Genomic DNA, 24,328 nt, shown 5'->3' with positions numbered 1-24,328 from the left:
AGGCCTATGTCATTTAAGACAATTTGAGTTCAATGATATAGCAGCTTATAGCTGTAGCTCATGTTGCTGTCCATTTGAAACACAACAAGCCATTAGGCCTACTCCTGGGCTAAAAAGCATGCTTGATGGATCATCTTTAGTCTGGGAAACCAGTCCTTAGTTTTCAACTCATTGTCAGAGAACAAGGAATTTGTCTGCAGAGAGGTGATATTTGATGATTACGCTAGTCAAATATCCTTGATGATTCAAGCATGACATGCTTGTGAACGATACTAGCCTGGGAGACGGTCTGTTTCTGCTCTCCTGACAACTCCTAATGGAACTGTCATGCCAAACATGTTTAGCTTGACAATGGAGTAGGCAAAAGCATGAACAGATCAGGGACCAGACTAGAACGATACACAGCAGCACAGAGAGGCCTCCATTCATGAATCAGGGTTTATTACAGTACCAGTTGTCTACTCTACCTTAAAGATGATGGTAATGACTGTAATAACTGACTACCAGTAGTCTACTCTACCTTAGAGATTATTAATGACTGACTACCAGTGGTCTACTCTACCTTGACGAGATTATGTTAATGACTGGCAGTACAAAAACCACCAAAAAAAACAAGCCATGAGGTCGAAGCAATTGTCCGTAGACCTCCGAGACAGGATTATGTCGAGGCACAGGTCTGGGGAAGGGTACCAAAACATGTCTACAGCATTAAAGGTCTACAAGAACACAGTGGCCTCCATCATTTTTAAATGGAAGAAGTTTGGAACCACCTGGAATCTTCCTAGAGCTGGCCGCCCGGCCAAATTGAGCAATCGGGGGAGAATGGCCTTGGTCAGGGAGGTGACCAAGAACCCGATGGTCACTCTGACAGAGCTCCAGAGTTCCTCTTTGGAGATGGGAGAACCTTCCAGAAGGACAACCATCTCTGCATCACTCCGCCATAAAGGCCTTTATGTTAGACTGGCCAGACGGAAGCCACTCCTCAGTAAAAGGAACATGACAGCCCCTTTGCAGTTTGCCAAAAGGCATCTAAAGGACTGAGACTATGAGAAATAAGATTCTCTGGTCTGACGAAACCAAGATTTGGCCTGAATGCCAAGCGTCACGTCTGGATGAAACCTGGCACCATCCCTACGGTGAAGCATGGTGGTGGCAGCATCATGCTGTGGGGATGTTTTTCAGTGGCAGGGACTGGGAGAGTAGTCAGGTTCGAGTGAAAGATGAACAGAGCAAAGTACAGAGAGATCCTTGATGAAAAAATCAATGACCCAAGGACAACGACCCTAAGCACACAGCCAAGACAACCATCTCTGCATCACGCCGCCATAAAGGCCTTTATGTTAGACTGGCCAGACGGAAGCCACTCCTCAGTAAAAAGCACATGACAGCCCCTTTGCAGTTTGCCAAAAGGCACCTAAAGGACTGAGACTATGAGAAATAAGATTCTCTGGTCTGACGAAACCAAGATTTGGCCTGAATGCCAAGCGTCACGTCTGGAGGAAACCTGGCACCATCCCTACGGTGAAGCATGGTGGTGGCAGCATCATGCTGTGGGGATGTTTTTCAGTGGCAGGGACTGGGAGAGTAGTCAGGTTCGAGTGAAAGATGAACAGAGCAAAGTACAGAGAGATCCTTGATGAAAAAATCAATGACCCAAGGACAACGACCCTAAGCACACAGCCAAGACAATGCAGGAGTGGCGTCAGGACTAATCTCTGAACTTCTCTGGAGAGACCTGAATATAGCTGTGCAGCGACGCTCCCCATCTAACCTGACAGAGCTTGAGAGAATCTGCAGAGAAGAACGGGAGAAACTCCCCATATACAGGTGTGCCAAGCTTGTAGCGTCATACCCAAGAAGACCTAAGGCTGTAATTTCTGATAAAGGTGCTTCAACAAAATAGCCCTGTAACCGTTTTATCATAACCTGTGTCAAGTCACGTCTTAGAATCTCTGCTACGTAAGTGACTAAGTGACTTGTGGCCTGCTGGAGGTCATTTTGCAGGGCGCTGGCAGTGCACCTCCTTGCACAAAGGCGGAGGTAGCGGTCCTGCTGCTGGGTTGTTGCCCTCCTACGGCCTCCTCCACGTCTCCTGATGTACCGGCCTGTCTCCTGGTAGCGCCTGCATGCTCTGGACACTACGCTGACAGACACAGCAAACGTTTTTGCCACAGTTCGCATTGATGTGCCATCCTGGATGAACTGCACTACCTGAGCCACTTGTGTGGGTTGTAGACTCCGTCTCATGCTACCACTAGAGTGAGAGCACCGCCAGCATTCAAAAGTGACCAAAACATCAGCCAGGAAGCATAGGAACTGAGAAGTGGTCTGTGGTCACCACCTGCAGAATCACTCCTGTTTTAGGGGGTATCTTGCTAATTGCCTATAATTTCCACCTTTTGTCTATTCCATTTGCACAACAGCATGTGAAATTCATTGTCAATCAGTGTTGCTTCCTAAGTGGACAGTTTGATTTCACAGAAGTGTGATTGACTTGGAGTTACATTGTGTTGTTTAAGTATTCCCTTTATTTTTTTAAGCAGTGTATATACATATTTATGTCCTTATCAATGAATCAAGATCTCTTTCTTTTTTCATAAAACAAATAGCCCTGTGGCCGTTTCATCATAGTCCTAGCCTGGCAAATAGTCCTAGCGGCCGTTTCATCATAGTCCTAGCCTGGCAAATAGTCCTAGCGGCCGTTTCATCATAGTCCTAGCCTGGCAAATAGTCCTAGCGGCCGTTTCATCATAGTCCTAGCCTGGCAAATAGCCCTGTGTCCGTTTCATCATAGTCCTAGCCTGGCAAATAGTCCTGTGTCCGTTTCATCATAGTCCTAGCCTGGCAAATAGTCCTGTGTCCGTTTCATCATAGTCCTAGCCTGGCAAATAGCCCTGTGTCCGTTTCATCATAGTCCTAGCCTGGCAAATAGCCCTCTGGCCGTTTCATCATAGTCCTAGCCTGGCAAATAGCCCTGTGTCCGTTTCATCATAGTCCTAGCCTGGCAAATAGCCCTGTGTCCGTTTCATCATAGTCCTAGCCTGGCAAATAGTCCTAGTGGCCGTTTCATCATAGTCCTAGCCTGGCAAATAGCCCTGTGTCCGTTTCATCATAGCCCTAGCCTGGCAAATAGCCCTGTGTCCGTTTCATCATAGTCCTAGCCTGGCAAATAGTCCTAGTGGCCGTTTCATCATAGTCCTAGCCTGGCAAATAGCCCTGTGTCCGTTTCATCATAGTCCTAGCCTGGCAAATAGTCCTAGCGGCCGTTTCATCATAGTCCTAGCCTGGCAAATAGTCCTAGTGGGCGTTTCATCATAGTCCTAGCCTGGCAAATAGTCCTAGTGGCCGTTTCATCATAGTCCTAGCCTGGCAAATAGCCCTGTGTCCGTTTCATCATAGTCCTAGCCTGGCAAATAGTCCTGTGTCCGTTTCATCATAGTCCTAACCTGGCAAATAGCCCTGTGGCCGTTTCATCATAGTCCTAGCCTGGCAAATAGCCCTAGCGGCCGTTTCATCATAGTCCTAGCCTGGCAAATAGCCCTGTGTCCGTTTCGTCATAGTCCTAGCCTGGCAAATAGCCCTAGCGGCCGTTTCATCATAGTCCTAGCCTGGCAAATAGCCCTCTGGCCGTTTCCATCATAGTCCTAGCCTGGCAAATAGCCCTGTGTCCGTTTCATCATAGTCCTAGCCTGGCAAATAGCCCTCTGGCCGTTTCATCATAGTCCTAGCCTGGCAAATAGCCCTGTGTCCGTTTCGTCATAGTCCTAGCCTGGCAAATAGCCCTAGCGGCCGTTTCATCATAGTCCTAGCCTGGCAAATAGCCCTCTGGCCGTTTCCATCATAGTCCTAGCCTGGCAAATAGTCCTGTGTCCGTTTCATCATAGTCCTAGCCTGGCAAATAGTCCTGTGTCCGTTTCATCATAGTCCTAGCCTGGCAAATAGTCCTGTGTCCGTTTCATCATAGTCCTAGCCTGGCAAATAGCCCTGTGTCCGTTTCATCATAGTCCTAGCCTGGCAAATAGCCCTAGCGGCCGTTTCATCATAGTCCTAGCCTGGCAAATAGCCCTGTGTCCGTTTCGTCATAGTCCTAGCCTGGCAAATAGCCCTAGCGGCCGTTTCATCATAGTCCTAGCCTGGCAAATAGCCCTCTGGCCGTTTCCATCATAGTCCTAGCCTGGCAAATAGTCCTGTGTCCGTTTCATCATAGTCCTAGCCTGGCAAATAGTCCTGTGTCCGTTTCATCATAGTCCTAGCCTGGCAAATAGCCCTGTGTCCGTTTCATCATAGTCCTAGCCTGGCAAATAGCCCTGTGTCCGTTTCATCATAGTCCTAGCCTGGCAAATAGCCCTCTGGCCGTTTCATCATAGTCCTAGCCTGGCAAATAGCCCTGTGTCCGTTTCATCATAGTCCTAGCCTGGCAAATAGTCCTAGTGGCCGTTTCATCATAGTCCTAGCCTGGCAAATAGCCCTGTGTCCGTTTCATCATAGTCCTAGCCTGGCAAATAGCCCTGTGTCCGTTTCATCATAGTCCTAGCCTGGCAAATAGTCCTAGTGGCCGTTTCATCATAGTCCTAGCCTGGCAAATAGCCCTGTGTCCGTTTCATCATAGCCCTAGCCTGGCAAATAGCCCTGTGTCCGTTTCATCATAGTCCTAGCCTGGCAAATAGCCCTGTGTCCGTTTCATCATAGTCCTAGCCTGGCAAATAGTCCTGTGTCCGTTTCATCATAGTCCTAGCCTGGCAAATAGTCCTGTGTCCGTTTCATCATAGTCCTAGCCTGGCAAATAGCCCTGTGTCCGTTTCATCATAGTCCTAGCCTGGCAAATAGCCCTCTGGCCGTTTCATCATAGTCCTAGCCTGGCAAATAGCCCTGTGTCCGTTTCATCATAGTCCTAGCCTGGCAAATAGCCCTGTGTCCGTTTCATCATAGTCCTAGCCTGGCAAATAGCCCTGTGGCCGTTTCATCATATTCCTAGCCTGGCAAATAGTCCTGTGTCCGTTTCATCATAGTCCTAGCCTGGCAAATAGCCCTGTGTCCGTTTCATCATAGTCCTAGCCTGGCAAATAGTCCTAGCGGCCGTTTCATCATAGTCCTAGCCTGGCAAATAGTCCTAGTGGCCGTTTCATCATAGTCCTAGCCTGGCAAATAGTCCTAGTGGCCGTTTCATCATAGTCCTAGCCTGGCAAATAGCCCTGTGTCCGTTTCATCATAGTCCTAGCCTGGCAAATAGTCCTGTGTCCGTTTCATCATAGTCCTAGCCTGGCAAATAGCCCTGTGGCCGTTTCATCATAGTCCTAGCCTGGCAAATAGCCCTAGCGGCCGTTTCATCATAGTCCTAGCCTGGCAAATAGCCCTGTGTCCGTTTCGTCATAGTCCTAGCCTGGCAAATAGTCCTAGCGGCCGTTTCATCATAGTCCTAGCCTGGCAAATAGTCCTAGTGGCCGTTTCATCATAGTCCTAGCCTGGCAAATAGTCCTAGTGGCCGTTTCATCATAGTCCTAGCCTGGCAAATAGCCCTGTGTCCGTTTCATCATAGTCCTAGCCTGGCAAATAGTCCTGTGTCCGTTTCATCATAGTCCTAGCCTGGCAAATAGCCCTGTGGCCGTTTCATCATAGTCCTAGCCTGGCAAATAGCCCTAGCGGCCGTTTCATCATAGTCCTAGCCTGGCAAATAGCCCTGTGTCCGTTTCGTCATAGTCCTAGCCTGGCAAATAGCCCTAGCGGCCGTTTCATCATAGTCCTAGCCTGGCAAATAGTCCTAGCGGCCGTTTCATCATAGTCCTAGCCTTGCAAATAGTCCTAGTGGCCGTTTCATCATAGTCCTAGCCTGGCAAATAGCCCAGTGTCCGTTTCATCATAGTCCTAGCCTGGCAAATAGTCCTGTGTCCGTTTCATCATAGTCCTAGCCTGGCAAATAGCCCTAGCGGCCGTTTCATCATAGTCCTAGCCTGGCAAATAGCCCTGTGTCCGTTTCGTCATAGTCCTAGCCTGGCAAATAGCCCTAGCGGCCGTTTCGTCATAGTCCTAGCCTGGTAAATAGTCCTAGTGGCCGTTTCGTCATAGTCCTAGCCTGGCAAATAGCCCTAGCGGCCGTTTCATCATAGTCCTAGCCTGGCAAATAGCCCTGTGGCCGTTTCATCATAGTCCTAGCCTGGCAAATAGCCCTAGCGGCCGTTTCATCATAGTCCTAGCCTGGCAAATAGCCCTGTGTCCGTTTCGTCATAGTCCTAGCCTGGCAAATAGCCCTAGTGGCCGTTTCATCATAGTCCTAGCCTGGCAAATAGTCCTAGTGGCCGTTTCATCATAGTCCTAGCCTGGCAAATAGTCCTAGCGGCCGTTTCATCATAGTCCTAGCCTGGCAAATAGCCCTCTGGCCGTTTCCATCATAGTCCTAGCCTGGCAAATAGCCCTGTGTCCGTTTCCATCATAGTCCTAGCCTGGCAAATAGCCCTGTGTTTGTTTCCATCATAGTCCTAGCCTGGCTTTTATAGTTTAATATGACCCATGTCTCAGAAATCTCTGAGAATCTAGGATACACTAATGTTTAGCTGTATGTTCGTGACTCCTTCATAAATAGCTTTGCAATCAATGTTGTTGTGTAGGTCTGTTTAGTGTTTTAATCTGTTCAGATGTTGTTGTGAAGGTCTGTTTAGTGTTGTAATCTGTTCAGATGTTGTTGTGAAGGTCTGTTTAGTGTTTTAATCTGTTCAGATGTTGTTGTGAAGGTCTGTTTAGTGTTTTAATCTGTTCAGATGTTGTTGTGAAGGTCTGTTTAGTGTTGTAATCTGTTCAGATGTTGTTGTGAAGGTCTGTTTAGTGTTTTAATCTGTTCAGATGTTGTTGTGAAGGTCTGTTTAGTGTTTTAATCTGTTCAGATGTTGTTGTGAAGGTCTGTTTAGTGTTTTAATCTGTTCAGATGTTGTTGTGAAGGTCTGTTTAGTGTTTTAATCTGTTCAGATGTTGTTGTGAAGGTCTGTTGTCTTTATTGTAATCAATGTCCTATTTCTTCTCAATACAGGAGTGGGCAGAAAACAATGAGACACGAGGCCAAATCGAAGACACTGTGCTGTATGCTTATTACTGTGAGTAGGATACTATTTGTATTCATATAGGCATATTTATCAAGGCACAGTGCCAGAAAATTATTTTCTGTTTGCTAAATCTTTTGTTTAAAGTCAAATATTTACCATTGACTTATGTTTGTACCCGTTGTGACTTTAATAGTTTGAACAAATCAACATATTCCTGATTGGTAGAGAGTGATTTTGTATGGAGTGAGAATCTCCATTGGAATATATGTTTTTGTCTAGAATTAATATGTGTCCGGGAAACTAGCCATTCAACTGTAAGGGACAGAGGCTCCCCACCTTCGCCATATTGAACTAATGAATGGTTGGATTAATCTGTGTCTGGGAAACTAACCATTCAGCTGTAAGGGACAGAGGCTCCCCACCTTCTCCATATTGAACTAATGAATGGTTGGATTAATCTGTGTCTGGGAAATTAACCATTCAGCTGTAAGGGACAGAGGCTCCCCACCTTCTCCATATTGAACTAATGAATGGTTGGATTAATCTGTGTCCGGGAAACTAGCCATTCAACTGTAAGGGACAGAGGCTCCCCACCTTCTCCATATTGAACTAATGAATGGTTGGATTAATCTGTGTCTGGGAAACTAGCCATTCAACTGTAAGGGACAGAGGCTCCCCACCTTCTCCATATTGAACTAATGAATGGTTGGATTAATCTGTGTCTGGGAAACTAACCATTCAACTGTAAGGGGCAGAGGCTCCCCACCTTCTCCATATTGAACTAATGAATGGTTGGATTAATCTGTGTCTCTGGTTGCCTGGTCAATAATAACACTGACATGAATACTCTCTGTATTCATCTCAGTTAGCCTACCTAGGCAGTAATACTCTCTGTATTCAACTCAGTTAGCCTATCTAGGCAGTAATATTCTCTGTATTCATCTCAGTTAGCCTACCTAGGCAGTAATACTCTCTGTATTCATCTCAGTTAGCCTACCTAGGCAGTAATACTCTCTGTATTCATCTCAGTTAGCCTACCTAGGCAGTAATACTCTCTGTATTCATCTCAGTTAGCCTACCTAGGCAGTAATACTCTCTGTATTCATCTCAGTTAGCCTACCTAGGCAGTAATACTCTCTGTATTCATCTCAGTTAGTCTACCTAGGCAGTAATACTCTCTGTATTCATCTCAGTTAGCCTATCTAGGCAGTAATACTCTCTGTATTCATCTCAGTTAGCCTACCTAGGCAGTAATACTCTCTGTATTCATCTGTTAGCCTACCTAGGCAGTAATACTCTCTGTATTCATCTCAGTTAGCCTACCTAGGCAGTAATACTCTCTGTATTCATCTCAGTTAGCCTACCTAGGCAGTAATACTCTCTGTTAGCCTACTTGATCATGAGTCATTAGTTTCCTCAGCCCAGACCCAATCAGAGAATCTACTTCCATCAGTCGCATAATGTCATCAGAACATTCCCTTTGACAGACAAGGTACAACACTGTGCATGTAAATCCCAGCATGCACTTCAATTCACCTGCCCACCATGCGTTACTTGACTTTGTCCTCTAGACTGAGTCGTAGACGCCACTAAATGATTTTCTGTTTTGCTGTCAAAGATTTGGATGAAAAATGCACTCAAAGGAAGAGTTGAATTTACAGGGTCTTATATAATGCAGAAGTAGTGAGGTCTTAAAATGCAGATTTGGATCCTATCAGGAATGTAATTGATTTAATGGCCAAATTGCCTGGATATATCTTGTCTTGTGTATAGTACAGCAGTTCTACTCAGATTTGTCAGTTCTTTCTCAAGGTACTTAGCTTACAGTACTTGGAAGCATCATATCTCTCCCTGCATATAGAGTGGAGGGAGGAGAGGATAGACTGGAGGGAGGAGAGGATAGAGTGGAGGGAGGAGAGGATAGAGTGGAGGGAGGAGAGGATAGAGTGGAGGGAGGAGAGGATAGAGTGGAGGGAGGAGAGGATAGAGTGGAGGGAGGAGAGGATAGAGTGGAGGGAGGAGAGGATAGAGTGGAGGGAGGAGAGGATAGAGTGGAGGGAGGAGAGGATAGAGTGGAGGGAGGAGAGGATAGAGTGGAGGGAGGAGAGGATAGAGTGGAGGGAGGAGAGGATAGAGTGGAGGGAGGAGAGGATAGAGTGGAGGGAGGAGAGGATAGAGTGGAGGGAGGAGAGGATAGAGTGGAGGGAGGAGAGGATAGAGTGGAGGGAGGAGAGGATAGAGTGGAGGGAGGAGAGGATAGAGTGGAGGGAGGAGAGGATAGAGTGGAGGGAGGAGAGGATAGAGTGGAGGGAGGAGAGGATAGAGTGGAGGGAGGAGAGGATAGAGTGGAGGGAGGAGAGGATAGAGTGGAGGGAGGAGAGGGTAGAGTGGAGGGAGGAGAGGGTAGAGTGGAGGGAGGAGAGGGTAGAGTGGAGGGAGGAGAGGGTAGAGTGGAGGGAGGAGAGGGTAGAGTGGAGGGAGGAGAGGGTAGAGTGGAGGGAGGAGAGGGTAGAGTGGAGGGAGGAGAGGGTAGAGTGGAGGGAGGAGAGGGTAGAGTGGAGGGAGGAGAGGGTAGAGTGGAGGGAGGAGAGGGTAGAGTGGAGGGAGGAGAGGGTAGAGTGGAGGGAGGAGAGGATAGAGTGGAGGGAGTCCAACTTCTGTCTGCAGCGTCCGAACAGCCCAACTTCTGTCTGCAACGTCCGAACAGTCCAACTTCTGTCTGCAGCGTCCGAACAGTCCAACTTCTGTCTGCAGCGTCCGAACAGCCCAACTTCTGTCTGCAGCGTCCGAACAGCCCAACTTCTGTCTGCAGCGTCCGAACAGTCCAACTTCTGTCTGCAGCGTCCGAACAGCCCAACTTCTGTCTGCAGCGTCCGAACAGTCCAACTTCTGTCTGCAGCGTCCGAACAGCCCAACTTCTGTCTGCAGCGTCCGAACAGCCCAACTTCTGTCTGCAGCGTCCGAACAGCCCAACTTCTGTCTGCAGCGTCCGAACAGCCCAACTTCTGTCTGCAGCGTCCGAACAGCCCAACTTCTGTCTGTAGCGTCCGAACAGTCCAACTTCTGTCTGTAGAGTTCGAACAGTCCAACTTCTGTCTGAACAGTCCAACTTCTCTCTGCAGCGTCTGAACAGGTTCGGTTCTTTGCTTTGAATTGCACTACTGAGCAGTGGAGTCCTCTATGAACAACCCGTTTTTATTCTGAACTAATCAACGTCAATTCAATTGATCACAGATGGAAGCCAATTTTTGTGATCTGGGATTTTAATTTGTGATCTGGAAGGTCGTTGGTTATACCTCAGCAAGTTTGCAATTACAATTCTAAGGGGCAGTGTTCACTTATCCAAATAGGCTATTCTACTGTTTTAATACGTTTTTAGAGTTTTTGTGAGCAAGTAAAGTCTGATTTTATGTGTTTTCATTTCAGGCTGTAAGGCAACAAAAGGTGAACATTTGGTGACTTTCCATACCCACTGTATATATGGAGACTGTTTAGTTCCAAAAATAAGGTGTTAAATAAATGTAAAAAAATAAAATCACATGTTTCCTGATCTTTCTTATATCTCTCAGATATAGGACAGACACTTCAGAACAAACTTTTGGGGACTATCTCTTGTTCAGTGTTGTGAATCTGTTATTCAATGAGTTTGTTTAGGCTAATAACAGTAAGGCCAAATGTTTTTATTAAATGTATATATTTTTGGGATACTTCAAGAGGTCTTAAAATTCAAAATCAAAAAGCAAAATGATCCTTCGTATGACCTCCTTAAAACAATTTCTTATAGCTAATTCAAACAGTCCCCCGGCTTAGACAGGGCTTACACTGTAATGGGTTAAAGAAGGACTGTAGAAAGCAAAGTGAAGCAGAGAGAACAGAACAGTGGGGTAAAATCCCTGTTGAGCAGGATTATACATCCTTAAAGAGAGATTTCCTCTCTAGAAACTCATATGTGATTGTGTATTATCTATATAAAGAGTCCGGCTTTAAATGGGGGACGTGTTATTCCTCCAATTACAGCGTTGAGTTTGACAGAAGCTGGACGGATCCACTGGGCTGGCTGTCGGTTGTTTTGTTTTGTCATGGTTGATAGACTATGATTCCTTTTTTACCCAGAAAGGAGGCGGGAGGGAGAGAAGGGGGAGGAGGTAGGGAGAAGGGGAGAGGCTTTAAAGAGCTTGCATACCCTAGCATGTGACATCGTGTCAATGTGATGGTGACTAAGGGAGCCTGTCTATGCTGCAGAAGCGTATGTGTGTGTGTGTTTTCTGCTGTGGAAATAACCTTCGGCAGTCGATCAGGAAGGTTCAAGGCTGTTGGTAAAAAACAGACAGTACATAAAACATATATAAATGATGTGACTCTTCAAAGCCATTGACGAGGCTTATTTGCATTAGCAGCAACATGCACTGGTTTCTCTTGTTTCTGATAACAAGTGTCTTTCTGTCTCTGGTGTTTCTGATAACAAGTGTCTTTTTGTCACTGGTGTTTCTGATAACAAGTGTCTTTCTGTTTCTGGTGTTTCTGATAACAAGTGTCTTTCTGTTTCTGATAACAAGCGTCTTTCTGTTTCTGATAACAAGTGTCTTTCTGTCACTAGTGTTTCTGATAACAAGTGTCTTTCTGTCTCTGGTGTTTCTGGTAACAAGTGTCTTTCTGTCTCTGGTGTTTCTGATAACAAGTGTCTTTCTGTCACTGGTGTTTCTGATAACAAGCGTCTTTCTGTTTCTGATAACAAGTGTCTTTCTGTCACTGGTGTTTCTGATAACAAGCGTCTTTCTGTCACTGGTGTTTCTGATAACAAGTGTCTTTCTGTCACTGGTGTTTCTGATAACAAGCGTCTTTCTGTCACTGGTGTTTCTGATAACAAGTGTCTTTCTGTCACTGGTGTTTCTGATAACAAGTGTCTTTCTGTCACTGGTGTTTCTGATAACAAGCGTCTTTCTGTCACTGGTGTTTCTGATAACAAGCGTCTTTCTGTCACTGGTGTTTCTGATAACAAGTGTCTTTCTGTCACTGGTGTTTCTGATAACAAGCGTCTTTCTGTCACTGGTGTTTCTGATAACAAGTGTCTTTCTGTCTCTGTTGTTTCTGATAACAAGCGTCTTTCTGTCACTGGTGTTTCTGATAACAAGTGTCTTTCTGTCTCTGTTGTTTCTGATAACAAGCGTCTTTCTGTCACTGGTGTTTCTGATAACAAGTGTCTTTCTGTTTCTGGTGTTTCTGATAACAAGCGTCTTTCTGTCACTGGTGTTTCTGATAACAAGTGTCTTTCTGTTTCTGATAACAAGTGTCTTTCTGTCTCTGGTGTTTCTGATAACAAGTGTCTTTCTGTTTCTGATAACAAGCGTCTTTCTGTCTCTGGTGTTTCTGATAACAAGTGTCTTTCTGTCACTGGTGTTTCTGATAACAAGTGTCTTTCTGTCACTGGTGTTTCTGATAACAAGTGTCTTTCTGTCACTGGTGTTTCTGATAACAAGTGTCTTTCTGTCTCTGGTGTTTCTGATAACAAGTGTCTTTCTGTTTCTGATAACAAGTGTCTTTCTGTCACTGGTGTTTCTGATAACAAGTGTCTTTTTGTCTCTGTTGTTTCTTGTTTCTGATAACAAGTGTCTTTCTGTCTCTGGTGTTTCTTGTTTCTGATAACAAGTGTCTTTCTGTCTCTGGTGTTTCTGATAACAAGCGTCTTTCTGTCTCTGGTGTTTCTGATAACAAGTGTCTTTCTGTCTCTGGTGTTTCTGATAACAAGTGTCTTTCTGTCTCTGGTGTTTCTGATAACAAGTGTCTTTCTGTCTCTGGTGTTTCTGATAACAAGTGTCTTTCTGTCTCTGGTGTTTCTGATAACAAGCGTCTTTCTGTCTCTGGTGTTTCTGATAACAAGTGTCTTTTTGTCTCTGTTGTTTCTTGTTTCTGATAACAAGTGTCTTTCTGTCTCTGGTGTTTCTGATAACAAGCGTCTTTCTGTCTCTGGTGTTTCTGATAACAAGTGTCTTTCTGTCTCTGGTGTTTCTGATAACAAGCGTCTTTCTGTCTCTGGTGTTTCTGATAACAAGCGTCTTTCTGTCTCTGGTGTTTCTGATAACAAGTGTCTTTCTGTTTCTGGTGTTTCTGATAACAAGTGTCTTTCTGTCTCTGGTGTTTCTGATAACAAGTGTCTTTCTGTCTCTGGTGTTTCTGGTAACAAGTGTCTTTCTGTTTCTGATAACAAGTGTCTTTCTGTTTCTGGTGTTTCTGATAACAAGTGTCTTTCTGTCTCTGGTGTTTCTGATAACAAGTGTCTTTCTGTCACTGGTGTTTCTGATAACAAGTGTCTTTCTGTCTCTGGTGTTTCTGATAACAAGTGTCTTTCTGTTTCTGGTGTTTCTGATAACAAGCGTCTTTCTGTCTCTGGTGTTTCTGATAACAAGTGTCTTTCTGTCTCTGGTGTTTCTGATAACAAGTGTCTTTCTGTCACTGGTGTTTCTGATAACAAGTGTCTTTCTGTCTCTGGTGTTTCTGATAACAAGTGTCTTTCTGTCTCTGGTGTTTCTGATAACAAGCGTCTTATTTGGTGTCTAGACTCTTTCAGCTCAACTAGTCTGTCCCCTTGTAGTGAGAAGAATTGAAATGTCTGTCTTGATAAAATGGATGTTGTCATGGCAGCCAGCAACAGAGGGGGAGGAGTATCAGGAGCAAATAGTTCTCATAATAAACTGAGGAGTCAACACTTTGTCTTTAAATCTTAAACAGCTTTTTGTTAAGGGAGAAATCATTTATTTGGTAGCGTGTGAATCAAAGAGCTTGCAATCCTTTCAACGAGTCAATGTAAATCTGACTAGGGACTTCGAGAGATGTTTTGAAATGTAACTAGAATCATATATTGTAGATAATGGGTTGGCAACTCCATTCAGCCGCGGGCCGATTTGGTCAGAGGGCCGGAACATAATAATGATCATCTGTACGCTGTGAATTGACCACAACTCAGCCCAAAATGAGATTGCATTTGAAAATAACAATAATTTCATACCTTGATTAAATTTGTGATCTTGTCTCAATGTTTCTTTTTTTTATGTGTGGGAATACTTAGTTAACAGATTTCCTAAATGAAATGAATGATTTCCTCACTTCCTGGTGATCAGACTTAAATAAACACTTGTGTGCCGCCTGTTGCCGACCCCTGTTGTAGATGAGGTTTTACCATCCTCTACAGAAGGTCTCTACTGTAATATAACTAGAATCAGATATTGTAGATGAGGTTTTACCATCCTCTACCGAAGGTCTCTACTGTAATATAACTAGAATCAGTTATTGTAGATGAGGTTTTACCATCCTCTACAGAAGGTCTCTACTGTAATATAACTAGAATCAGTTATTGTAGATGAGGTTTTACCATCCTCTACAGAAGGTCTCTACTGTAATATAACTAGAATCAGTTATTGTAGACGGTGTTCTACCATCCTCTACAGAAGGTCTCTACTCCAAGTCTAAGGCAGATTGTTGCAGTGATCCACTTTAATCTATTTCCCGTGGCAGCATGCAGATACACTGCAGTGGTACAGAGGGGTAATCAGATGCAGGGAGAACTGCAACATGTTGGCTTTTGACAACGACAGTGACTTCTAGAAGTCCTCATCCTGGACACATACCATGTAGTAGGAGGGTTAAATCCCATAGCTGGATTTTGAAGGTATTTCTCAGGGCTCCTACCGCTGTATTTCATGTTGAATTAGAGTTATTGATTGAGTGTATTTTTCCTCCTCTCATTCGCTCCTTTTCTGCATCCTGTGTGGGATGGAAGGGGGAGGGGTGTGTTTCTATTCACCGGTAGGGGGAGCTGAAGCTCCATGTATAGCTGAGCCTCAGCACCACAGCCACCAAGGCTTCTAAAGAGGGTTCCTCCTGATCTAACCTTGAAAGCAGGATTTTTATTCAAAGGTAGATTGACAGGGGTTGTCAAAATCTCTCTGTCTCTCTCTGTCTCTCTCTGTCTCTCTCTGTCTCTCTCTGTCTCTCTCTGTCTCTCTCTGTCTCTCTCTGTCTCTCTCTCTCTCTCTCGCTCTCTCTCGCTCTCTCTCGCTCTCTCTCGCTCTCTCTCGCTCTCTCTCGCTCTCTCTCGCTCTCTCTCGCTCTCTCTCGCTCTCTCTCGCTCTCTCTCGCTCTCTCTCGCTCTCTCTCGCTCTCTCTCGCTCTCTCTCGCTCTCTCTCGCTCTCTCTCGCTCTCTCTCGCTCTCTCGCTCTCTCGCTCTCTCTCTCTCTCTCATTTTCAATTTAAGAGGCTTTATTGGCATGGGAAACATATATTTACATTGCCAAAGCAAGTGAAATAGATAATAAATAATAGTGAAATAAATAATTAACAGTAAACATTACACTCACAAAAGTTCCAAATGAATAAAGACATTTCAAATGTCATATTATGTCTTTATACAGTGTTGTAATGATGTGCAAATAGTTAAAGTACAAAAGGGAAAATAAATAAATATAGGTTGTATTTACGATGGTGTTTGTTCTTCACTGGTTGTCCTTTTCTTGTGGCAACAGGTCACACATCTTGCTGCTGTGATTGCACACTGTGGTATTTCACCCAATAGATATGGGATTTTATCAAAATTGGATTTGTTTTCGAATTCTTTGTGTATCTGTGTAATCTGAGGAAAATTTGTCTCTTCTATGGTCATACATTTGGCAGGAGGTTAGGAAGTGCAGCTCAGTTTCCACCTTATTTTGTGGGCAGTGTGCACATAGCCTATCTTCTCTTGAGTGCATGTTCTACCTATGGTGGCCTCTCTCAATGGCAAGGCTATGCTCACTGAGTCTTTACATAGTCAATGCTTTTCTTAATTTTGGGTCAGTCACAGTGATCAGGTATTCTGCCACTGTGTACTCTCTGTTCAGGGCCAAAAAAGCATTCTATTTTGCTCTGTTTTTTTGTTAATTCTTTCCAATGTGTCAAGTAATTTTCTTTTTGTTTTCTCATGATTTAATTGGATCTAATTGTGTTGCTGTCCTGGGGCTCTGTTGGGTCTGTTTGTGTTAGTGAACAGAGCCCCAGGACCAGCTTGCTCGGGGCTCTTCTCCAGGTTAATTTCTCTGTAGGTGATGGGTTTGTTATGGAAGATTTGGGAATCACTTCCTTTTAGGTGATTGTAGGTTTCCTAGTGGTTAGAGCGTTGGACTAGTAACCGAAAGGTTGCAAGATCGAATCCCCGAGCTGACAAGGTAAAACATCTGTTGTTCTGTCCCTGAACAAGGCAGTTATCCCACTGTTTCTAGGCCGTCATTGAAAATAAGAATTTGTTCTTAACTGACTTGCCTAGTTAAATAAATGTAAAATTAAAAAAATCTATCTTCTCTCTCGCTTCAATCACAGTTTTGTCAATGCTGGTTGGGGTTGCACATTTTGGGGAATATTCAGAGGTGGAAGCTTTCCATGGGAATATATGGGAATTAACGGCAATATATGCAAATTAATATTAATGCCATTTAAATGTAGATGTTTTTTGCAATGGATATATTTACCATCATATGGAGACCGAAACATAAACATTTTACCTCATCATAAGTAGACATAGTTGCAAATGATTAAATAAAACAATTTAGTTACGAATTGAACTTGAATTAAATGAGTTGACTCTTCACATGGGATGTTTTCACTGAACAACAAAAGAAAGGGAATATTAAATGATCCTCAATGATCCATCTCCCAAAAACATTTTCAACATACATCTGTAAAATGATAGTCTAGAAACTAAAGCTTTGGTTGTCTTCCTCTCAGGCTTCCATGTCTTCTCCCTGGACCTCCTCAATGTCCACCTCTTGAACATCAGATTCTGAGGCCTCATCTTCACTGTCACTTTCCAACCTTGTTGAGGATGGCTTGTTGTCAGGCTCAAAAAGCCTCAAATTTGCCCAGATGGACACCAATTTTTCAGCCATTGTGTTGGTCTGCCTGTTGCGTGCTTTGGTGTGTGTTCCCAAACAAGGACCAGTTGCACTCTGAGGCAGCTGATGTTGGTGGGATTTGGAGGATGGAGGCAACAGGGGAAAGAGCCTCAGATCCACAAAGTCCCTTCCACCAGGTGGCTGATGAGATATGTTGGCACGACTGCCATATTGCATCTCCATTCCAAAGCCCTTGCTTGGAAGTGTACTTCGCCAGACTGCCAAGAACCTTGCTCTCATCCAGGCCAAGGTGGCGAGACACGGTAGTGATGACATTATAGGCCTTGTTGATCTCTGCACCAGACAGGATGCTCTTGCCAGTATACTTGGGGTCCAACATGTACGCTGCAGCGTGTATGGGCTTCAGGCAGAAGTCTTCATGCTTTTTGATATATTTCAGAACTGCAGTTTCCTCTGCACGGAGCAACAGTAAAGTGGGCAGGGCAGTACGAATTTCTTCTCTTACATCTGCAAGCAGAGTCTGAACATCAGACAGGATGGCATTGTCTCCATCAATCTGTGCAATGGCTACTGCTATAGGTTTCAGGACTTTCAGGCTGCCTACCACTCTCTCCCAAAATACATTATACAGGAGGATCCTCTTGATAGGGCTGTCCATATCGGCAGACTGTGATATGGCCATTTCTTGGAGAGACTCCTTCCCCTCCGGGAAACTGTTAAACATGATGACAGCTTCAATGTGCTGCTCTTATTCTTCTCACTTTCCTGCTATAACTTGATGACCCTTCATATACCTAACCATTTCCTTGGCTCTCTTGTAGAGTGTATCCATTGTTTTCAGTGCCATGATGTCCTTGAGGAGCAGATTCAATGCATGAGCAGCACAGCCAATGGGTGTGATGTGAGGGTAGGACTCCACTTTAGACCAAGCAGCATTCATGTTCACGACATTGTCTGTCACCAGTGCAAATACCTTCTGTGGTCCAAGGTCATTGATGACTGCCTTCAGCTCATCTGCAATGTAGAGACCGGTGTGTCTGATGTCCCTTGTGTCTGTGCTCTTGTAGAATACTGGTTGAGGGGTGGAGATGATGTAGTTAATTATTCCTTGCCCACAAACAATCGACCACCCATCAGAGATGATTGCAATACAGTCTTCTTTCTCTATGATTTGCTTGACCTTCACTTGAACTCTGTTGAACTCTGCATCCAGCAAATGAGTAGATAAAGCATGTCTGGTTGGAGGGGTGTATGCTGGGTGAAGAACATTCAGAAATCTCTTCCAATACACATTGCCTGTGAGCATCAGAGGTGAACCAGTATCATACACAGCTCGAGCAAGACATTCATTAGCATTTCTCTGACTACGTTCCTCTATTGAGTCAAAAAACCTTCTGATTCCAGGAGGACCATGAGCTGTTGCGATCGATAAGGTGTCGGATTCATCATTTTCACCTCGAGTAGAAGTAGAGGGACTTTTGTCAGAGTTTGCTTGTTGTGAGCGCTAATGGAACTTAATGCACTTGGACAGATGATTCTGTATCTTTGTTGCATTCTTCACATATGATTTGGCATAGTATTTGCAAATGTACACAGCTTTTCCTTCTACATTAGCTGCAGTGAAATGTCTTCACACATCAGACAGTGTCCGTGGCATTTTCCTGTAAAGATTAGAAAAAAATGTATCAAAAATAAATAATACAATTCCATGTACAGATAAATATTTCATCAGTTAGATTAAACAACTCCTTTTGTAAGTTAAATGTTTTAAAATGAAAAGTATGGAAACAGGTGAATTAACACTCCTCAGTTAGCAATAAAGCTAAAACCCACATGGTAGCAAAAACTAACTAGCAAAAATTGTTAACAAGTTAGAAATTATTTAAACACACTTTGCTGTAGGCTACTATTTACTAGTTAACAAAAAATTATGTATGCCATATAAAATGTATTCACCCCACCCAGTATTGTAATCAAAATTTACCAGAAATTATGTAGTCCTTGGCTCAGACAAGTTTAACCAAAATATGCCAGAAGACCTAGAATTGCCTTGTGTATCCCATTAAAAAGGTTCACTGTTATAAGCAAACTTTTTTTTAAAGAATTTAAGAAAAATTCCAAAATTTCCCAGGCTTAACTTCCCATGGAAAATTTCAGGAAGAATTCCGGAAATTTGCCGGAAAGTTTCCGACCCTTTGCAACCCTAATGCTGGTTTCATTTGTTCCTTGAAAGATACGATCCATACACTTAATCATCAAGTTAATGAGCTTTAAACGTCTTCAGAGATTTAATCATTAGACTGAAACATGTTCAGTTGTACAACAAACAATAATAGAAGCCTAATCATCTGCTCAAATAACAAAATACCCCAAAAAAGAATAAACAGAGATAAACCCACCCCCCCTCAGTCCCCATCCACACCCCAACCCCCCCCCCCCCAGTCCCCATCCACACCCCAGTCCCCCCCCCCCCCCCTCAGTCCCCATCCACATCCCAACCCACTCCACCTCAGTCCCCATCCACACCTCATCCCACTCCACCTCAGTCCCCATCCACACCCCAACCCATCCCCCCTCAGTTCCCATCCACACCCCATCCACACCCCAGTCCTCATCCACACCCCATCCCACTCCACCTCAGTCCCCATCCACACCTCATCCCACTCCACCTCAGTCCCCATCCATACCCCAACCCACCCACCCCTCAGTTCCCATCCACACCACAACCCCCCCTCAGTCGCCATCCACCCCCCAACCCCCCCTCATTCCCCATCCACCCCCCCGTCCCAGTCACCATCCACCCCCCAAACCCCCCCTCAGTCCCCATCCACACCCCAACCCACCCCCCCCTCAGTCCCCATCCCCATCCCCCCCTCAGTCCCCATCCACGCCCCAACCCAACAGCTCGGATAGCTGAGGTCCTTCATCATCTTCTAGATTGTAGTGGGGTGAACAGGCCGTCGCTCGGGTAGCCGAGGTCCTTCGTGATCTTCTAGATTGTAGCGGGGTGAACAGGCCGTGGCTCGGGTAGCTGAGGTCCTTCGTGATCTTCTAGATTGTAGCGGGGTGAACAGGCCGTCGCTCGGGTAGCTGAGGTCCTTCGTGATCTTCTAGATTGTAGCGTGGTGAACAGGCCGTCGCTCGGGTAGCCGAGGTCCTTCGTGATCTTCTAGATTGTAGCGGGGTGAACAGGCCGTCGCTCGGGTAGCCGAGGTCCTTCGTGATCTTCTAGATTATAGCGGGGTGAACAGGCCGTCGCTCGGGTAGCCGAGGTCCTTCGTGATCTTCTAGATTGTAGCGGGGTGAACAGGCCGTCGCTCGGGTAGCTGAGGTCCTTCGTGATCTTCTAGATTATAGCGGGGTGAACAGGCCGTCGCTCGGGTAGCTGAGGTCCTTCGTGATCTTCTAGATTGTAGCGGGGTGAACAGGCCGTCGCTCGGGTAGCTGAGGTCCTTCGTGATCTTCTAGATTGTAGCGTGGTGAACAGGCCGTCGCTCGGGTAGCTGAGGTCCTTCGTGATCTTCTAGATTGTAGCGGGGTGAACAGGCCGTCGCTCGGGTAGCCGAGGTCCTTTGTGATCTTCTAGATTATAGCGGGGTGAACAGGCTGTCGCTCGGGTAGCCGAGGTCCTTCGTGATCTCCTAGATTGTAGCGAGGTGAACAGGCCGTCGCTCGGGTAGCCGAGGTCCTTCGAGATCTTCTAGATTATAGCGGGGTGAACAGGCCGTCGCTCGGGTAGCCGAGGTCCTTCGTGATCTTCTAGATTGTAGCGTGGTGAACAGGCCATCGCTCGGGTAGCTGAGGTCCTTCGTGATCTTCTAGATTGTAGCTGGGTGAACAGGCTGTTGCTCGGGTAGCTGAGGTCCTTCGTGATCTTCTAGATTGTAGCTGGGTGAACAGGCTGTCGCTCGGGTAGCTGAGGTCCTTCGTGATCTTCTAGATTGTAGTGGGGTGAACAGGCCGTCGCTCGAGTAGCCGAGATCCTTCATGATTTTCTAGATTGTAGCGGGGTGAACAGGCCGTCGCTCGGGTAGCCGAGGTCCTTCGTGATCTTCTAGATTGTAGCGGGGTGAACAGGCCGTCGCTCGGGTAGCTGAGGTCCTTCGTGATCTTCTAGATTTTAGCGGGGTGAACAGGCCGTCGCTCGGGTAGCCGAGGTCCTTCATGATCTTCTTGGCCTTCCTATGACACCTGGTTCTCAATATTATAATATAATAGTATTAATATGCTATTTAGCCGACGCTTTCATCCAAAGCGACTTACCAACATTCACATTGGATCCAGAGAGCCAAACCTGTCTCCCAGTCTATTGTGAATTGCCATAGGATCTGAGTCCCTATTCATCAAGTCTTTCAGGGTAGGAGTGCTGATACCGTTGGATAATTAGGATCACTTTTGCCTGTTAGATCAAAATGAATAAGAACGTGAACCTGATCCTAGATCACTATTCCTACTCTGACAAGCTCTTTGAATATGGGCCCACATATGACACATTTGACCTTGCATTTACAAAAGGTTAATGTCCCAAACATCCAAAACTCAGATGAACTCTAATCAGCTGCTTCTCTCTCTCCGTTGAGGCATCTTGTTTTCAGGCCGGGCCGGGTGTTGAGCAGTGAGCACTTCAAAGCAGTGGTGCATGATAAGCCCCTCTAGCAACAGGCCTAACAACTCTGAGCTCTCTAAATAAATCATGGCTTTCAGTTTCTTCTGCTGCGTTCCCGCCCCCATGCACCCTCATTTTGGGGATGGAAGAGGGGCTAGAGACGATGTCGGTATGCAATCCTCATGATAAACGTGTCAACGTGTGTGTATTCTAGGGGAGGTGTGTGAGAGATGACTCATGATAAACGTGTCAACGTGTGTGTATTCTAGGGGAGGTGTGTGAGAGATGACTCATGATAAACGTGTCAACGTGTGTGTATTCTAGGGGAGGTGTGTGAGAGATGACTCATGATAAACGTGTCAACGTGTGTGTATTCTAGGAGAGGTGTGTGAGATGACTCATGATCAACGTGTCAACGTGTGTGTATTCTAGGAGAGGTGTGTGAGAGATGACTCATGATAAACGTGTCAACGTGTGTGTATTCTAGGAGAGGTGTGTGAGATGACTCATGATAAACGTGTCAACGTGTGTGTATTCTAGGAGAGGTGTGTGAGAGATGACTCATGATAAACGTGTGAACATGTGTGTATTCTAGGGGAGGTGTGTGAGAGATGACTCATGATAAACGTGTCAACGTGTGTGTATTCTAGGGGAGGTGTGTGAGAGATGACTCATGATAAACGTGTCAACGTGTGTGTATTCTAGGAGAGGTGTGTGAGAGATGACTCATGATAAACGTGTGTGTATTCTAGGGGAGGTGTGAGAGATGACTCATTATAAACGTGTCAACGTGTGTGTATTCTAGGAGAGGTGTGTGAGATGACTCATGATCAACGTCTCAACGTGTGTGTATTCTAGGAGAGGTGTGTGAGAGATGACTCATGATAAACGTGTTAACGTGTGTGTATTCTAGGAGAGGTGTGTGAGAGATGACTCATGATAAACCTGTCAACGTGTGTGTATTCTAGGAGAGGTGTGTGAGAGATGACTCATGATAAACGTGTCAACGTGTGTGTATTCTAGGAGAGGTGTGTGAGAGATGACTCATGATAAACGTGTCAACATGTGTGTATTCTAGGAGAGGGGTGTGAGAGAAAGTTTGTGTTTTGTGGGGTGCTTTGTCCTCAATTATTTACATTTACTTAATTTAGCAGATGCTCTTATCCAGAACGACTTACAGGCGCAATTAGGATTAAGTGCCTTGCTCAAGGGCACACCGGCATATTTTTCACATAGTCTCGGCTCGGAGATTTGAACCATCGACTTTTCAGTTACTGGTCCAAAGCTCATAACCTCTAGACTACCTGCCTCCATTGTTGTGAGTATTTACTGATGGAAAGAGCTAGTCGTCATGGCGAGGGGGTTGCTCTCTGAAAACGGACAGATTGCACCTTTATTAGAGTAGGTGGTTTGGCGTGTCACAAGGTCCTTAAACTCTTTACGATAAGAACGTTCGGGCCAAAATTATTGAAGGAACAATACAATACCCATGTTTTCCCAATATGCCCCCCTCTTTCTGTCCAATCCCTGAGTTCTGCTCCATTTTCTTCTATACTGCTTAAAAGAATGGTTCTATATGGAACCTTGTTGAAGACCATAGACCTAATGAATTAAGCCATTGAGTCCTTGTTGGATCTATATAACACCATTGTAGCCTATTCTCTGACGTTAATGGATAATGATACAGTATGTTCACATCACCATGGAAGGAGAGGACTGTGTAAAGGTCCATCAGAGGTCTGGGCCAGTCAGACAGATTCTCCTTACAGGGAAATTAGCTATTTATTCATTCAAATGTCTATTGGCCAAATCCTGCAGTGTTTTTTGTTGCTGTGTATTTGAGCTAGTGTGATGGCTTTGCCTTAAACGTTTCAATGCAGTTTGTATACAGTAGGTACAATGACACAGGCTGGGTACTTCGTTTGAAAAGGTGAACTATGGGACCAAATTCCTCCTCACTTGTCCAGAAAAAGCATTAAAGAAAACCTAAAAAAATATTCCCCAGGTAGAGTAAACCACCGATCCAACCCCGGGTAGAGTAAACCACCCATCCAACCCCAGGTAGAGTAAACCACCCATCCAACCCCAGGTAGAGTAAACCACCCAGTCAACCCCAGGTAGAGTAAACCACCCAGTCAACCCCAGGTAGAGTAAACCACCCATCCAACCCCAGGTAGAGTAAACCACCCATCCAACCCCAGGTAGAGTAAACCACCCATCCAACCCCAGGTAGAGTAAACCACCCATCCAACCCCAGGTAGAGTAAACCACCCATCCTACCCCAGGTAGAGTAAACCACCCATCCAACCCCAGGTAGAGTAAACCACCCAGTCAACCCCAGGTAGAGTAAACCACCCAGTCAACCCCAGGTACAGTAAACCACCCATCCAACCCCAGGTAGAGTAAACCACCCATCCAACCCCAGGTAGAGTAAACCACCCATCCAACCCCAGGTAGAGTAAACCACCCATCCAACCCCAGGTAGAGTAAACCACCCAGTCAACCCCAGGTAGAGTAAACCACCCAGCCAACCTCAGGTAGAGTAAACCACCCAGCCAACCTCAGGTAGAGTAAACCACCCAGTCAACCCCAGGTAGAGTAAACCACCCATCCAACCCCAGGTAGAGTAAACCACCCATCCAACCCCAGGTAGAGTAAACCACCCAGCCAACCCCAGGTAGAGTAAACCACCCAGCCAACCCCAGGTAGAGTAAACCACCCCAGGTAGAGTAAATTACCCATCCAACCCCAGGTAGAGTAAACCACCCAGCCAACCCCAGGTAGAGTAAACCACCCAGCCAACCCAAGGTAG

General features: G+C 45.4%; 1 protein-coding gene across 2 annotated transcripts in view; it reads left to right on the top strand.

Annotated features, from left to right (window-relative positions):
- The window catches only part of lmbrd1 (LMBR1 domain containing 1), a 212,046-nt gene that overhangs the window by 1,889 nt on the left and 185,829 nt on the right, over positions 1–24,328 (top strand). For both annotated transcript variants that reach the window (XM_055901726.1, XM_055901724.1), the window contains exon 3: positions 7,019–7,082. In XM_055901726.1, the coding sequence (XP_055757701.1) occupies positions 7,019–7,082 (64 nt within the window). The remainder of the gene's footprint in view (positions 1–7,018; positions 7,083–24,328) is intronic.

This window comes from Salvelinus fontinalis, chromosome 37 (assembly GCF_029448725.1).
Source record: "Salvelinus fontinalis isolate EN_2023a chromosome 37, ASM2944872v1, whole genome shotgun sequence".
Lineage (NCBI taxonomy): Eukaryota > Metazoa > Chordata > Actinopteri > Salmoniformes > Salmonidae > Salvelinus > Salvelinus fontinalis.
The sequence above is the reverse complement of the archived record's forward strand: the minus strand, read 5'-3'. Positions and strand labels throughout refer to the sequence as shown.